Here is an 18243-nt window from a genome sequence, read left to right as displayed (position 1 = left end):
ATTCACAATTTTCAGGTTTGCACTGTGATGGCTTTACAGAACCTGAGATGTGGCCTTTGCTGCCTCCCTGTGGGTGACAATTTGATCACAGGACATGGGGCTGGCAGGGCATCCCGACTGCCTGGTTCTGCACCCAACCTCACCATGGCTGGAGGCTCAGAGCACTCATCACTCCTGGGATCCACTCCCACCCTCTCTCCACTGCATGGAGAGATCTTCAGTGGGCTGTACACAGCATGGACTTCAAAGCTAATCAGACTTTCTTTGGTCTTCCCTCCTGCCAGACAAAAAAGATAGGCTCTGGAAAATGCTTGTCTGGCTGGCCCTTGGGATGTCTCAGGTCCTCCTACAGCTTTATGTCTTCTAGGAACCGCCCCTGTGTAGCCTGCTTACATCTCCTCAACTTAATCCATGATTTCTCCAGGCCCTAAGGACGATGGAGATAAGGGGCTCCCTGCCTCCCTGCCACAGCTTCCTTCTTCCACATGCAAAGGCTCCTAGCACACCACCTTTGAGAACGAACAACGAAATCACTCTGCAGTCATATTTAAGTACTTCAAGTCTTTAAAATACATTTTGTGAGTAATACATATTTCAAATGAGGGTTTTTTTTAAGATTTTGAAATCTTGCACAGTATGTGCTCTTGGTTTTTAATAGTGATATGACTTAATTTTGTTTTAAAATAATTACTGTCTTAAAAATTAGTAAGTATGGGGGAGTCTGTTAATCTTCCAGGCTTTTTCCCTGGAAAGTGACCTCTCTGCCAGGGGGGGCTTATACTGGATATTAAGAAAAAAATATTTACTGGAAGAGTGGTCAAGCATTGCAGCAGGCTGCCCAGATAAGTGGTGGAGTCCCTATTCCTGGAGGAGGTAAAAAAACATGTAGATGTGGCACTTCAGGACATGGTTCAGTGGGCATGGTGGTGTTGGGTTGACAGTTGGACTTGATGATCTTAGAGGTCTCTTTCAACTTTAACGTTTCTATGATTTATGACAGTAATGCCAGCTACCTGCACTGATGAGCGGGAAGCCCGGGCCTTGCTCAGTGTCCTCCGTCGCTCCCAGCGATGAATGGAGTCCTGCACCTCCATGCTCAGCTGCCGTGTGACGGTGATTTTGTCATAGTTCTTGATGTGCTCCAAGGCCCCATAGGTGGTGGTTAAATAATAGGATCCTGCGAAAGGAGGTCTTGTATGAACATCACACCAGCACAAACCATTAATTTCCACTTCCATCCTGCCTGTTTGTTCTGTGCATCAGCACCTAACAATGTGCACCGTCTGTGCCTCGCAACAGGAAGCACAGAGGTGCCTGATATTAACCCAAGAGGAAGGAGACCTAACAACCAATGTCCTCCACCCACTTCTGCTTCAGAGCAATGCCATTGCCCAGGCTGCTGTGGCTGTAGATGCCCTAGGAGGAAACACAGACTGAAGGCAAATTACTAGAAAAGCTGCTTTCACAAACAAATCCAAACCAATGCCTTTGACCACAGATGGTTTATTCTTTGGGACATGGCCATCTTTATGTGGTGTTTACCAGGGCCAGTGCAACAGGTCTGTAATTTGGGCTCCTGAGCAGTCCCTGTGATGAAAGGAAACAGTAAAAGTTTTAGTGTGCTCTGTAGGAAGAGTACAAGGCCTGGATTCAGCCCCTCTAACTCTAGCTACATGGCTGAAATGTTTAGAAACCAGGTGCCCTGTGGGTTCAGCACCGTTGAAGGCTGTCGCAAACCTGTGAGGATAAATTACTCTCTGCTCCCTCCATCTCTATTGACCAGACAGTGAGCCAGATTGTTTGGCCGAGAGTCATTCCTGGACTATTCAGAGTTGTGGGATAAATCTTGGTAAAGCAGAGAAACAGGGGCTAAAGCAGTAAAAGCCTTCAGTCATTGCTTTTCCCTCAGTAAGTCTCTGCCTGCTCTGGTGTTGGCTGCAGCAGGTAATAAATAACCAACTGCGGCAGCCAGGGAAGCAGCTGGACTGTTCTAAGAACAGACTACATCAACAGAGACGAAAATAAGGCCTGATAAGAGGGCAGAGTATGAGGAAGCTGCTGCTTTGGCTGTGGGGCAGCCCCGTGTCAGGCTCTAATTAAGCTGGGTTAATTAAAAGTGCTCTGCTGACAAGTGAGAGGCTTGGGCCAGGATCTCCTCTGAACACAGGGAAGGAGTCAGCCTGTAGGGCTGTTGCAGCAGCCACGCAGTGACCCCGAGGCAGATGGAGACCGTCCCGTGGGCCTCTTCTAGGCAAGAGCAGGGTAGGTCTGAAGCGGGGCGAGGCCTCTACGCCATCCCTGCTGCTGCTCCCCTCACCCCGGCTGCCAGGAAAACAAGAGAAAGAAAACCTGGCCCGCGGCTGGGCGGAGCTCCCCGTTTTTAACAAGTGTGATGATCATTGCAGTCGCCTCTAGATGGCACTTCCACATCATCCAAAACTCGCACCAGACCGCCTGAGGTTTCCTGGCCCTTTCTCACAGCCATTGCGGCTGATTGCGTAATGATGGCGAAGACAGCATTTTATTTAGAAGTAGTATTTTTAGAGCTCCATTAAAGTTTGGAGTAGCACAGTGGAGACCAAAACGCTGCCATTTGACTTTTCGTACTCGGGTGAATCCGATGAGGAATGTCCCATAGCTACACAGGTCTGCACATACCAACAACACACTCTTTTTCTTTACTGTCTCCTACAAAATGCTGCTGAGAACAGGCTAACAAGCCTGTGAGTGCTGCTTCCCGCCTCTTATATATAGTTACTACCGTCCCATATCTGTCATTCAGTATTTCACCTGCTCTGGCAGAGTTAGGGGTGCCCATGATGGGACCCACAACCTGGCGTATCCTTTCCCTCAGAATCCATGGGGGAAGATTTCCCAGTACCCCACAACAGGAATTCATTACATCTTTGAGAATTTTTCTTCTACTTTCCAGTATCTTCATTTCCATACAGTCATTCCCCATCATCTGTGCTTGCCTCTGCCCCAGTAGTCAACATCACTGTTGTTACAAAATTAATTCAAAATAATTTTTTAATTTGGACGACAGATTGAAATTATTTTGTGTATTGACCTGATATAATTTCATCATTTTCTCACTACTGCTTCCCTTTCCCTCTTTTTATTACTGTGCCTGAATCACCTTTTGCCATTATCTTTGAAAGGCCTAACTCAAGTTGGCTTTTGTCAGTTCTCACTTTAGCCCTGCGCTTTGCGATCTCAGAGAATTCTCAAGAGAATTTCCAGCCAGCTTTGTCTTCCATGGTCTGAGCTCCCCAACCCTGCTGACTTCAGTAGCGTGTCCTTTTGAAATGAAGAACCTATGGGCAGCGTGGTCACCAAAACCAGCTTAGTTATGTCAGCAAAATACTGTGCTTAGGCTAACATATTTTCTGCTAACAATTCTTTACAGCAGGAAAATTAGCTTGTGCAGAAACTCCTCACTAATATGATTGCATTGCTGCTGCTCATTCTGTTAGTACATACTTTTGTCTACCTCTGCACTGTGCTGGAGTGACATGCTCTTAGTTACAGATTTATATACACTTAATATAAATAAAATTAGCCTGCTGTTTTTCATCCACAACTCCTTTCTAAAACTTCAGTATTTACCAAAACAAAGCCAAAGAAAATCATTTTATGGGTTTAGTGACTACTTGGTAAAAAATTAATTGTGTTCCTAACTCAGAGTGTATAATCCTGTCACTGTTAGTAGCATTTTCTTCCCAAGCTATATTTAAGAAACTAAAGGCCCACAATTCCTGGACTATTTATCCCTCTAATAGCAGAGGTCTTTATTTACATCCAAAACCATATTCCTCTCTGACTCGACTTTCCTTTCTCTGCCTTGCTATGATACTCAGTCAGAGAACACTGTCAAAGAGATCACTCAAATTTAAGAGTACAGTGACCATGAGAATGATGTATGGCACCAGGCATACAATGCAGTTTAAGGAATGTGCTCTTTTCTCACTGGAATCTATAAAAGTGTCCTCACAATGGGTTGCAGCAGCAGTTTAATTTTAGGGAAGGCCCTTTTAACTTTTCAGCCTTTCAGCCAAGGAACACTAGGTGTCTCTGTTTAGGTTACTAATCCAGCAATTCAATTCTAGTTTATGCTGGGTCTGGTGTCTAAGGGCACTGCACTGCTAAAAACAGTTAAAGTGTTTGACAATAATTTTAGAACCTCAGATTTGAAAAGCTTGGCCAAAGCCTATCCACAAAGCCTAGCCAGAGCCTTACTGCCCCACTTTCACAATCACTGAAGTGAGGTAGATAATGATTTCCAAAGTGAATATTCCAGGAACAAACATTGTACTCTACCTTCTCCTAACTGCAGAGCAGGATCCATGAGCTCCATCATGTACTCCACATTCAGAAGGACTTCAGTCAAGTTGCTGCGGGCCAACACATACATCAGCACAGGGAGGAAGTCATCTGCACCGTATGGCTTCCCTGAACAAAGAGAAACACAGAGTGGTCCCAATAAACTCACCACAAAGACATGTTTCCACACAACAGTGACAGCTTCTCACCCAGCATGCTCTTTGCAGACTTTAGCTTACATTATCTGAAGAGTTAAAGCTTGAAAGCACCACAAAGAATAAATACTACAGTGACGAAAGTTAGTTCACTTAAAAAGTAAGTAAACTTGCTGCAAGTCCAAAATATGAGCTTGAAAATTTTTTAGTGAGCTCCATTTCTGCCATTCTTTATTAACTGAAGAAAAAGAAACTTAGTTCATGGATCACAAACACAAGATAATTCTTGAAGAGTGCAAAGGCTGCCACCTTGGCCCTCTGATGTGACACTGCCATCAAGACTGCCACTCAGGATTGCAATATTAGCAGCAAAATTGTCTACATGTATTAGAAGTATTTATTCTCTTAGGTTCACTCTATGAGTGGGACCAAAGAGCAGAAAATGGAATTTGACACACTGGGTTTTAGGACTGAGGACTGCTGTGTTTATGTTCCTTCAGAAGGCAAAACATTGCACTACATGTTCCTAATTAAAACAGCCTCCCAAGAGCTAGGATAAATGCTTAGAAGAAGCATCTTTCCAGTCATGATGTCTAGCTAAGAAAACAAAAAAAGCCGTTCATGTTGGACTTAGACTAGTTTTGGGCTTGGTGTACAGCAGGTGCTACAGGAACAGATCCTCATGGGCTTCAGATTTCCTGTGCTTAAAACATTCATACCACCAAAGTCAACAAAGTGATCTTATGTAATCTGTAAAAGTTCTTTGGGATCTCTGAAGACAAAAAAGCGTACACGTTAACATCATTATAAATAATTACTACTTAAAACAGAATCCAGACTGAAGCTTCACCACAAAGAACACAAGAACAACTTATCAGATTTGAAAGATGCTTTCACTTTCCACCAACATGTCAAAAATTCATCATGGACAACCCATAATAACAAGTTGCTTAACAAGCCTATCTTCCCAGCATTCAGGGTTGACCATTCCTCTTAGCCTAAGCCCGGACTGCTTTCATTCTGAATGCTCAGAATGTGACAGTGGCACTTTTCCTCACCTGAGCACTTGGATGTTTTGGTCTCATGGGCCATGTGTGTCTCACTTGAGGACCCTTTGTCTCACCTCAAAGAATCAAAACTATAATTGTTGTAGCTTCGGAAAAATTATTCCCTAGCCCATTTAGGCCCATAATCCACATGCCCTTCCATGGCAAGGCATAAATTCTTATTTCTCAAATGTTCCCACTGACTTATTTCAGATCTTTGCCATGAGTCAGCTTTCCTTTTCTGTCATTCATAGCTGACGCAGATTCTCCACTGGCAAAGAAATATATTTTCCTGAAGCCTTGAATAAACATGAGCTTAGCCCCTGATTAAAAAAAAAAAAAGGTTAAAAAAAGTGTGGCTTTATAATAAACCCAGTAACATATCTAGTGATCCAGTTAAAACAAAGTGTTGGAGTATGAGAGATTGTCAGGGCTGTAATTCAATGTTTCTAACGGAGTCCACACATGGCACAACATAGACAATTTATTTAATGAAAGCTGGATTAATGCTTTCCATTCTGTTTGCTTTATTATGGCTGCCTGTAGTTAAACGACACAGCCTTAGGTCTGCAACAAAACTATGAAAGGAGTGCATTGTATCATTAACATCTGGATGGACATTTTGTTTGTGTGTGGTTGCCTTGGCTTCTGTCACTGTGTAAGCTTCAGCTCTATGAAGGGTCCAATTCATTACTGTCACATATATTACCATAACACAGGTAGCAGCTTAGTATTACAGCTATTTCATATTGTCTAGCAAAAAAAGATGACACAACTGAGACATGAAAATCTACTAGAAAAAAGTGCACAGAGAAAAGCCGTATTCTCCTTTTGACCTTAGCAAATCAGATGCCAACAGAGTTAGTTCTGTATAACACTAGTGTAAAGGAAGATCACGTACCAGAGTTTGCTAGCCTCATTTTTTCCTTTCTTTAAAAACTTTATGATATTGTAATTACTGACCAGAGGCATGCACTGGATGCTTCTGATTTCCTGAAGGCCAAGGGATTTCCAGTGCAACATTTCCCTACAATGTCTTTTTCATGACCAATCCATGTTGTGTCAACTAGGGCATCCAAGAAAGTTGTTACTTCACAACACGAATTCCTATCCACTGGAAAAAAAAAAAGCTGATTTTTTTTTTTTAAATAAAAAGTCACCAAAAGAGATCACCAAGCAGCCAACAGACTGACCTAAATGCAGAGGGGTAACAGCAACTTGAAACTAAACAATTCCGTGTCCCCAGCCATCAACTTCTGGTGTCAACTGAAATGAAAGTTAGGGGACACTTTTCCTACAGAATGTCTCTATTACTTTTTTATTGGCTGACAAGCGGTTGTATGTACAAGCAGGCATCGAGTCAATTATTTTGCATTGCTGCCTATCTCCTTTCTATAAGCTGATTTAGCTGCTCTACTCATCAGCCCTTGTTATAAACCTTTCTGAACTTTAAGATTTCATAGCAATATTATTGGGCTCCCAGCTGTTTATAGGGCTTATATATGAAAATCTGATATATAGTTTAGTTTTGATTAATAATCTCAGAGTAGGGATGTCTGACTGCTATAATGGAAGGAGTACTCTTTCTCTGTATGCTGTACGCTCATAACCTGCATAGATTACTAGAAGTCATTTTAATCCACTTGTGGGAATAAGAAGCCTGATTCTTGCATACCCACACCTGTAGCTAAAGCTGAAGACAGCAGGAGCTGTAGGTGTTAATAAGAAAAAAAGCAAAGCTAATAATCAAGGATCTAGCTCTGACTCCATGTGTTGCCACAAACTTCCAGTGTTGCCTAAGGCAGATCAGGCACGGCATATTGTGCCTGCTCCTTGTAGGCATCACAACAGCTTCTCTCCACTGACTGCACATGGAGCCAAGGATGGGTGTCTGAGAGGGAAGGACTCTGAACCTCCCCTTGTTCTCCTGGCCTTGGGTGTCACAGCAGGCACAGGGATTAGCTTAGACACATACAGCCATCAGAGCAGGTATGGCCCTGATCTTCTGTATCTGAGTCCATCCATGGGGACAATAGGTGCTGTCAGCAACTCAAATATGACCAGAATCAGGAGGCAAAAAGATATATGAACCAATGAGAGGTTAGTACTGCTCAGCATCCTGCACCCCACATGCTCCCTGTGCCACAAAAGGCACCAGGGCACTAACCAGTGCCTATCTAGGGGCTGCAGCAGGGATGTTCTCTGCAGGCTGCTGCCTACTCAGCTCCACTTTCCATCTGGGCCAGAGCCAAGCTCCCAGACCTTCATGTCCAGCTCCATCTGTGGTCTCTCACAGCAGGGTACGTTTGCAGCTGACAGAGTTAAATCTAGCTCTGACCCTGCCAGTGCTCTCAGTGACACTGCGACTGAGCTTGCTTGTTCAAGGTGGAGTTGTCCTGCTCCAGATATGACTTGTTTTCTTTATTTCCCCCTCTTCCCTGCAGAATCAGGAAACATTTATTTCATAAATATCTATAAGAAGCTTAAAATAAGCCTTCTCTTCTGCCACTAACTCATCCTATTATGTTTATAGCAAAGCAAATACAACGTCAGCTCCTGGCTGGAATGCAGTGCTTGAATAGAATGGGTATTAATTAAATACATGATTTAAAGCAACTGGAATTCTGCCCAAGCCTCCATAAAGAAATTACAGCCTATTTTAACACATTCATGCATTTCTTTTCCCTCCACATATATTCTGACAAGCAGTAGTGATGATGCTCTGCACCTTGCTCTAATATTTTACAAACAGTAGCATGATGTCTAGCAGCAGCTCTCCAGGAAATATTAATTTTAGCCTCAGTTTATAGCTGGGAAACCTGGGGTACAGAAAGGTTAACTGAGATTTGTTCAAGATTGTAACAAAAGATTGTGACCATCCTTCCACTCACTAGCATTTTACTGTCTCTTGTCTATCTCATCTACTTCAGCAATGCTTGATTCATGGTATAGTTGAATGAAGAGAGTTAATACATGCAGGCAGCATGAATCCATTTCAAAAACATGTTTTACAGATCAGAGGAATTCATTTCCCTTGAAAAAACTGAACTGGCTCTTTAATTCAAATGTAGAAATTTCACTACCCAGAAAAAAAGATAAAATCGCTAGTCCATCAGCTGTCATTAATAGTAACTTAAATACAAATATCGTCTTCCTAAAGAAAACAAAGGAAAAGCACTATGTATAGCTTTCTTTTGCTTCTCAGAAGTGAGATGTGATAATGAGCAGCATGGTGGGATTGCTCTGACGTGGTTTCAGGAGCTTCTAGCAGTGGTTCCCCACTGGCTGCTAAAGTATTTGTGGCCAGTTTCCTTTTCACAAGCTCAGGTATCCACTGAGGACACACTGCTTTGTGTCTGTGCCTTTTACAACTGTAAAGCCACATAGGAGTGCATCAGGACAACTAATATCTGGCTGCTCATTTCTATAGGGAATGACAAAATTAATCCTAAAAGCTAGGGAAGGGAAATATTCCAATGGTATATATGTCCTATCTATCCTCTTTTTCCAAAAGCAGACTACACATTAGCCATGCAAAACTATACAATAGAAATCAGATGTTTTAGGGCCAGTCACCTAGCCAGCTCCACCACTAGTACAGAACTGGTTTTGAACTATGTACTTCAACTCCAAACATGAAGCTTCATAACCTTAGGTAGTACACAAATTAAAAATATTGCAGTAAGAAAACTGTTCCTCAGTTCATTCTTCTTGAATCTCCTTAGAAAGCAGGATCCCCATCTTTCAAACTTCCAACTTGAGCTTAGACCCTTTCCATGCCTGATGTTCCCTGTTCAGGGATAGACCAATTTTGTCCTGATGTATTTCTTCATAAACCAATGCCTACTGCTCCTCTATTTTTGCTTTTCCATCCGTTCTCTTCCACAGAGTGGCAGCTCCCAGGTAGCATAAGGCTGGGTGCTTCAGGCTCCCCACTGCCAACACACACGACACCTATTGCAGATTTGCACCTTGTTTATCACTCCACAAGTGTCACTTGTGTTTTTGATAGAGTGAAAAACAGATTTTCTCTTTCTACTTCTACCACACAATATACCTTTGACATTTTGTTTGAGTAAAGGTATTTCTGAAAGATAAATAAGAATCAGTTTTTTCTACATAAGCGCTTCTATATGAATCAGCTATGCACCCAGCTATCCCTGTGGGTACGGGGGCATGCCTTCCAAATGTAGGAGCAGTCAAAGAGTTGGGAGCTTACAGCTCCCCATGAGTCCTGCCTCTTATTTTTTCTAGTGCACAGATAAAAAAATGCCACCAAAAAATGCCAGCCAGTTTGTGGGGAGTGGGGTAGGTTTCCAAACTTTTCTTTTTCTATTCTTTTAATGCATATTATTCTTACTAACTATTCCTAGTATTTTTAGCATAGTTTAGCATAGTTTACATAGTTACACAGTTTTACATTGTAGGTTACATTCTTGGAGGCATATGTTGCTGTTATTTAAGTTTGCAAAGAACTTGGAAAAGGTCAGTGAGATACTGCAATTCTATCTTAATTGTCCCTTTGAGGAGGATTCACTTACTAATACCCCTGCCTACACTATACATGTGAACATCTGAACCAGTGCCCCTAAACTCCTTTTATAGCCAGTGATGAGCTAATCAATATCATCAGTGGAGTTTGTCATGAGTCACCTCACCCTAAAGCAGACACCTACATCTAGCCAGATGAATCAACTCAACTCCATTGACTCAGTCCCCAGTGTCTATAATGAGAAGCTAGAGATGATACCCATCTGTGGTCACCTACAGGTCAATGTAGCTGTAGATGAGTCCTGCTTCCACATACATCTACACCTTGTAGTTGTACCCAGAGGTCTGTTAGGAGAAAGGAGTATTGGCAAAGACCATGGACTTGCCTTCCTGATTCCTTGTGATGAATCAGACCCACAAGTTGATTGCCTTCAACTTCGTTTAAACCAGATGAGAGTCTGACCCATTCAATTCATTGTCTAAATATCAGGAGGTTCAACCACAGTCAATTTTTCAGGCAGACTTTGTCATGTAGCATGAACTGCAATCAAACCAAAGAGCTCCTCCTTTCTTAAAATGGCCTGATATACATGGAGTTTCATGACTCTTTCAGCAGTGCAAAGACAGGCATACCCAGACTCAGACCTTCCTGAGTAAGCCCATCCCTAGTTTTACGGAAAACTTGGTACCTGTTGGGACACCCTGGCCAAACCTGGGCTGCTGTACATGGGTCTCAGAATGTTAAAAAAATCGTGTTTTCATACAGGTCTGAAAAAACAATTTGGTGGTATTTGCACTTTGCTTTGAGATATGAAACCATATTCATAGCTTGTCCAGCAGTCAGCCTAAAGTGAATAAAGACCTGGCCTGAGCTGCCAAACTGCAAATTAAACCAGACAATGTAAGTAGTTATCATGTTAGTGAACAAATAATTTTTCTAACAGGATCAGACTGATTTTGGTCCTGCAGAATGATTAGTTTTGTGCTCCACCTGCTCTGGTCTTGGGAGAGGAGGAAACTCTCTAATTCAGCAGTGAGAAAAAGGAGGTAAAAGAAGAACAGACTATTGCACAGGAAGCCAAGCTTGGCCTCTGCTCTTCCTGTGCGAAGAGCATTGCGCTGCCTTGGGGCTGTTGAAAGCAAAAGGGGCCCTGGATCGCTGCTCTCAAGATGGACAGAGAGCAGGAGAATTCCTACCGGCTGAAATCTGGCTTGAGCGGCCTGCAGCCCCCTCTTCAGCACACCAACAGCTGGAAATTCCCTGTCAGAAAAATATTTCAGTTTGCTGAATGTTTGTCTTTGCCGTATGGAAAATCAAAGTGGTTCTGAGGTCAGTTCATTCTGTTGAAGGAGTTTCACACATTTCACTTCTAAGTGGGTCTACAGGATGTTTCACTCAATTTCTCTCTGAGTCCACTGTCTTCCAGGAGTTAGACTACAGCATTCTCCTCTCCTTAACTTATTTTTCTGGTCTGAATTCACAGGTACAGTTCCTCAATGCCAGACCAGTTTCCTTCTGGCCAGCCCCCGTAGGCATCACTGATCATATGAACTGGAGAGGGAACTGGAGGCACAAGGAGGCACTCAGCTTCCGACCTGCACCCTGCTTGCAGCAGTACTCAACGTGAGAAAACAGTTGAGCTGGCTGAAATGAAGAGCTTCGGTTAGCATAGCAAACCACAATGAAATCCTCTGATTTCGTGAATGCCAATCTTTTAAAATATGTAGCTTTTTTTGAATGATTTCCCTGACCCCTAATTTCTGTTACATAAAATGACACAACGGCATTTCCTGCAACAGAGAAAATCCAGCCCTGAGTTGAGGTGTGACAGTTACGTAAAGAACCACCAGCATCGGAAGGAGACTGCATCTCCTGTGTGGATTTTAATGAGGCAAGTGAGCCTTTGATCTATACCAAATGTACTCTCAAACTTAACACAGCTGTTTTAACAAAGTTACAGCAAATTCCCCTGCACATGCCCAGATCTTCTCGTGATACTTGAAGACAGGCAGAGGTCCTATCCACCCTGCAGCTTACACTCAGCCCTGGGGTGGCTTCTTGCTCTGCTGTTAATGTGTCTAGATTGGTCATTGAACCTTGCTGCACACTGTCCAACGGATGACCCTGCGGAGAGGCTCAGAAGGGACGCAACAACTCCTGTATGAGTGCCCCTAGGCTGTTATCAGTACAAAATAGAGCAGAAGAGCTAAAAGTACCTTTGGACCCTGAGAATTCTTGAACAACCACAATTGTTGCAAAGTAATATCTGACTTCTCTCCAAATTCGTGCATGGCTGGTCATCAGCTCACCAGTATGCAAAGAAAGCTCTTAAACTGGCAAGGCAGATTCCTGGAAAAAGGGGCTTCTTGGTCTTTCTGCAAAAATGCATCCTGTCTTCAGGCCAAGGACTTAACGTGTGCATTTAGTGGTTTCCCCGCAGTCCAAGTTATATTTACACCCAAAGCACATACTCCTTCACACTGAAGAAGCGTAGTAGTGGCTTTTGGAGTTTACTGGAGCATCAGGAATCAGTAACAAACAGTACTAGCATTCTGCATCTCCTCCTCAGTTTAGGCAAGACTTTGTAAGGACGAAATCAAGAGACTTTTCCCAAAGACCCATTCCTAGAATTTACCACTAAGCTGCTACAAGCTGTGACAGAGCTCTTGAGGATTTATGGAGAGCTGTGTGAAGATCTGTGCACAAAGGACATTACCCATAAAACACATTTTTACAGGCATCTGTTTTTTGGAGTTATGGAGCTTAAAATTAACCAGGTAACATCTTATACCTGTTATTAGCGTAGAGAACTTCGCAGTCTACTAACCATCCCATTCTGAACATAACCTATGAACAACTTATACACCAACCATCACTGTAACCTCCAATCTGAATATTATCACATCAACTGTATCATATACCCTATTCCTTTGATAGATGGAGAAGGAGCAGTGAGGAATAGCATTCAGTGAAAGTGCTGTACCTGGGTTTCCATGAGCCATGGAGTCATATATGAGTTTGCAGGATTTAAGCAAGGTGGCAATCTTCTTTTCCGGGGAGTAGGCCTTGTGCATGGTGGTGAACTTGTGAAGGATCTTGTCCAGCACAACAGTTTCAGGCACACTGGTCGTGATGCCTAGGTCAGTGGTAGTTGTGTTTTGTATCACAAGTTGGTTCTCTTTTAGCTGCTGTAAAGACCCGTCTTTGTTGTGGATTTCTTTTAAGTAAGAATCAATGGCTTCTTTCAAAGGTTTCAGGACACATTTGTACAAAGCCGTCTCAGCAATCACTTCTGCATAGAGAAGGGAGAACACAAAAGTCCATGAAAAATAATCAACACAGTAGTACACGTGCAAGTAAAATTCCTAAGAAAACATGTGGTTGGTTATACAGCATAGCTGTGAGCAGGGAACAGAAATTACATCCCAGAAAGTAAACGCTCCATTACCAATGCCCTTCAGATGGCCTGGATAGCCTTGAGGTGAACATCAATGCATGGTCTTTGCCACTGGAGCCACAGGAGAGCTCCTGCCACCAGCAGCCCCTGCTGTCCTGGGCAGACTCCTGGCTGACCTTACAGATGCCCAAGTGGGACTCATCACATGTCCCTTCTGACATCTCCCTCTAACCTGTTTGAGATATTAACTTTGGGATAAAATTAACTGCACCCTCAAAGTGCCCCTTTCTCCACAGTGACTGAAAAGGGGCTGTACCCACCAGCTCAGAGGCAGACACCAACGTCTGCTCAGAAGTTTCTCACCCTTACTGCTCAAGAGAGTCTAACTTACTGATACTTAAGTCATCTCTTACACCACCTGTGGATGAGGAAATAGTCTGTGTGGTTTGAGCGTTTGCTTAATATTTAGGAGGAGACAAAAGGAAGCATGAGAGACTGTGAGAAAGTCTGTTGTCTGACTTCTAGAAACCAGGGCCAGAGCTGGAGGGACTGCAAGGGATCCTCTTGTCACCCCTGCCCTGAGGCAAAAAGGTCACTGGCAAAAGAGTTCATCTGCTCAGTTCCTGAGGAATGAAATAGAGGGCAGTAACATTTATGTGTACAAAATGCAGCAATTTTAAACAATCCAGAGAATCAGTCAGCCTGAAGCAGGACAAACTCAAATGGTGAATCTTCCACAGTGGGAATCTGTTCTCCACAGGAGAAGACAGTCCCAAGTGGGCTGACTGGGCCACTTCATCCTATTAAGCAACTGCCAGTGAACAGGATGAGATGTAACCAGGCACGTCGGTGGGAAGGTGGGGAACCTTGCACACACGCAGCTCTTCCAAGCAGAACAAGGACACTTCTTTCTGCCTCCTCTTCACCTTCCCTAATCAAAGTTCAAAACAGACTTCTCTGTGCTGACACCCCTTCCGCCTTGAAGAAAAGGGTTACTGGGACAAAAATTGCAGGTGTTACATGAGGTGCATGAGAAGTGAAACTGCAGTTCCCCTCTCCTAGCTATGGCAAGGGGCTTGCAGCAGGTCTGTTCTGCTGGGGAGACTGCAGGATCACCTTTCTTGGGTGAGGAAGAAGCCAGCAGGGCCTGCTGACACTGACAGCTGAGTGCCTCTGGGTCCTGGCTCACCACTTAGATGGGTCCCACCTAATACTGGAGCTGCAGGATCCTCTGGAATCCCTGGTCACCTCTGTGGTTGGCCATGCTCAGTGTTTGGGCTCTTCCAGCTCCCAGCTTGCTTTAAGCCAACTTAGAGATCTCATAAATAGCTCTGCACTGGTTCTCAGGTCCTCAGAAAACAGTTTTAAGTCAAAAGAGCATGTGAGTCCATGCAAACATGCTTTTTCTGGCTGTACGGCTTTGACTGGGATAAAAAATTCTTCAGCTCTTTCTATATTCCCCCATGATTGTACATTAAACAGGCCAGGCCATTTCTTAGCAAGGAGGGAAGTAGCACATGACTCAACACAGACTATTGAATGAAAAGCAACAAAACACCCCTAAACAGCCAAAAATACTATTTTGCCTGCCCAAAAGGCAAACTACGTCTGTGGCAAAGAGAGGTGAATGCTGCATTTTTGAGCCGGCAGAGGTCTTGCAGCAGGGCACATCTTTCATGCCCCTGAGCTCTGAAGAGCACAGAGTGGGATCAAATGATTCTTTCAACCTGCCACTGTAAATCATCACAGTCTTGTCCCTCCTTGTGAGACAGTGACTGAGCCCTGGCCTGGCTGCCATATGCAGGGAGCTCTCCATCCTCACTGCAGGGCATGGGACAGTGGACGTGAAAGGCCATGGGGAACACAGCTGTGTGGGAGAGAGTTGGCCTTTTGTGTTTCCAGTGAATACAGCTCTGTGTGTGTGTGCCTGTGCATACACACACAGATATATATATGTACACACACTCATATTTGTATGCCTGCATATGCATATGCATATATACATACATGTCTCTATTACAAACACACATCTTTTCTGCTTAAACTCTTCCCTTTATAACACTGATAATGGGATTTTCTCCCTCATTGGTCTCTCAGTTTTTAGAGCTGCTCCTCCAAGTGCTGGCAACCACAGAGTAGACTTCAGTTCACACCCATCTACTTTGAGGAGATGGTTTATAATTCTGTAAAGCAGAACCAGTGTATGCGTAATCCTGTCTCCCTCCTCATCTTCCCAAATCCTGCCCGAGGGTGAGTAAAGCACAGTCACCTACCTAACTGTTCCTCGGTGTAGGAGGCTGGGTCTATCAGAGATTTCAACTCGGTGCTCTGCACTAAATAACTCTTCAGCTGCGTCATCATCATCCGGATTTCTTGTAGCATCTCTGTGCTGGAGCTCTGTTTTGCCATCATCTCTAAACTGTACACTCTGTAGTCCTGCACCAGGTTGCCAAAGTACGAATCCTTGTCCTGTGCCAGCTCCACTATCTTCTTCTGCAGCTTCCTGTCACTAGACAAAAAGACTGTGAAGACATTGGACAGGCTGACAAAGGAAAGCCTGTTCTTGGCCTTGTCCAAGATCACGGAGCGTGTCTTTTTACCAGATGAACTACTCAGCATCTCCGGCTCATCCTCTGTGCTGCTGGTGGAGTAGGAATCTGACGTCTGAGCCATGGCGCTGCCTCCTGGGCCCTCCAGGGAGGAGTGCGAACCTTTCAGTTCGGCTGAGCTGTTGGATTTGCGACTGTGTCCCAGTTCAGCCTTGGTGTGTGTGCAAGTGGCACCACCTGCCACTGTAGCCAAGCTTCTCTTGGACAAAGCCTGCGCCTTGGCTGTGGCTGTCTCTGCCGCTGTTGTTTGCTTCGGCTCGCAGGAGTTGGGGGTCTTTGGCACCTGGGAAAGCCTCTTCCTTCTTGGAGGTGGGATAGGAGGTGACTTTGCAGTCTTAATGGCATTGCTTTGTATCTCAGGCATGTCCTCCTTCTTCTCTGCAGGTTCAGGCTTTGTCTCCTGAAACTGTGATACAGCCCTTTCAGGAACCTCCCCAGGCATTTCTACAGCGTCTTTGCACAGTGACTTTTTATCTCTGCTCTCTGTACTTGGGTCTTGTTTTTCTTCCGTCCCTTCCCCTTTCAGCGTTTCACAACTTCCAGGCTTACCCACAGGGCTCTCCTCCGAGGTTCTCTCGCATAGCCGCCTCCGCGGGGGGACAGAGGGCTGGGAGCCCTTCTTGGGGCTTGCTGCTGAGGGCTCCTTGACTGAGCAGCTCTGCTTCCCTTCTTCTTCTTTATTGCCACTGCCCTCAATTTTCATTTCCTTGACGCTCTTTCCTAGCGGCTGGAGAAGCAGATTGTCTTCTTCACAGGCAGTCATGGCATCCCGCAGGAGCTTCACAGAAGATTTCTGACCGTGCGTGTGAGAAGGTGGAGGTGGAGGGGGGCGACAGGGAGACCTCCTTTCGGCGAGCGTGGTGGCAGGGGGCAGATTGGCGCTCACAGCATGGCTTTTAGGAGGAGGTACATCTGGGGGAAAAGGATTGCTGCACTCTTCTATAAAAATAGGATTCACGAACCACAGCCTGTCATTTCCTATCGACAGCTCAATTTCACATGAGCAGTGGTTTGTGTTACTTGCAAAACACTGGGTAGATCTTAAGCTGTCTGCCTGGGCAGTGCTGAAAGCAGAGTCTTTTGCAGAGTGGAATAACTCCTCTTTTATTCTGTGGTTTAAGGAGGAATCCCAGAAATCTGCCCCCCCCAAAAAAAAAAGAAAAGAAGAATGAAAAAATGCTCTGAGATAATTTTAGCTGCTAATGGTATGTAGTTTTTATTAAAACGGTACACAAGCTTTCACACCTCTACACAACACAGTGTGAAGAAAGGGTTGCTGTTTTATGCATGTGAGATGCTTCAAACCATGGAACAAGCTCAGAAGTTTCACCAGAAACCTCTTTCTTGCCAATTTTAGGACACTCACCTAGTGAAAATTGTTAATGCTGTGCAGCCTCTGCAGTGTGAGCAGGAAGGTACAAGTAACAAACAGGAATGATTGTGAAAAATGGTCTATGGCTCATTCAATGATCATTACCCTCCAAATGCAAATAGCTGTGGACACCTGAGGCGAGGGTCTGAAGACCCCAGCTGAGTGTTGTCTCCTTCTTGCTGACCATAGGAAGGTGCCGGGCTGAGATATACAGCCTGGATCCAGTGTGCACCGGGAGCACAGGAGACATCAGATGAAGATAACTCTACCATGCAGTGAACTGATGTGGCAGAGTCTGTTCTACACTGAGGTCTGACCCTGCTTTGCAGTGCAGCCAGTCTGGAAACATACAATTTTAGATACCTTCCACAGATTAAAATTACCATTAATGTCTATAGCTCTGGATGACCATTCTCCATAACCATGCCCACTCTGTTTTGCACCTTGCCTTGAGCCTGCCTGCCTGCAGCTGTAAGAGGGAGGATGGTGCAAAAGACTGTGTACACAGGAAAGTTGTGTACTGAAGGACTAAATAACTGTTAAGTATTTCAGTGCCGTCAACTGTGACTGGAAAAGGAAGATGGTGTTTCAGATGCAAGTAGTAATTTCTATATGTCACAAACCTCTTATGAGAATTTATTTTGCAGTAACTTGCTTTAAAAAAACCCACAGAGTGCTTGTACATCTTTTGAACAGATTCAGTATCATATTTAACCTTTTTCTCTTCCCCTAGAGAAGAGTTCTCTGGGGAACCTGCTTGCTTTACCAGTCTGATGCTTTGAATCACTCAGATGCTAATCCAGGGTCCACTACTGGAAGCATCAGGAAACAGAGACTCCTGCAAACTCT

At 44.2% G+C, this 18243-nt stretch overlaps 1 protein-coding gene across 1 annotated transcript in view; it reads right to left on the bottom strand.

Annotated features, from left to right (window-relative positions):
* Window positions 1-18243, bottom strand: part of RIN3 (Ras and Rab interactor 3) — a gene marked incomplete at its 5' end in the record, with an annotated part of 45759 nt that overhangs the window by 1491 nt on the left and 26025 nt on the right. Inside the window, 4 exons of the mRNA XM_010186453.1 lie at window positions 1014-1177; window positions 4321-4452; window positions 13000-13308; window positions 15687-17159. Of these exons, the coding sequence (XP_010184755.1) occupies window positions 1014-1177; window positions 4321-4452; window positions 13000-13308; window positions 15687-17159 (2078 nt within the window). The remainder of the gene's footprint in view (window positions 1-1013; window positions 1178-4320; window positions 4453-12999; window positions 13309-15686; window positions 17160-18243) is intronic.

This window comes from Mesitornis unicolor, unplaced genomic scaffold (genome assembly GCF_000695765.1).
Source record: "Mesitornis unicolor isolate BGI_N332 unplaced genomic scaffold, ASM69576v1 scaffold21236, whole genome shotgun sequence".
Taxonomy (NCBI): Eukaryota; Metazoa; Chordata; class Aves; order Mesitornithiformes; family Mesitornithidae; genus Mesitornis; species Mesitornis unicolor.
This window is presented reverse-complemented; position numbering and strand designations above follow the sequence as displayed.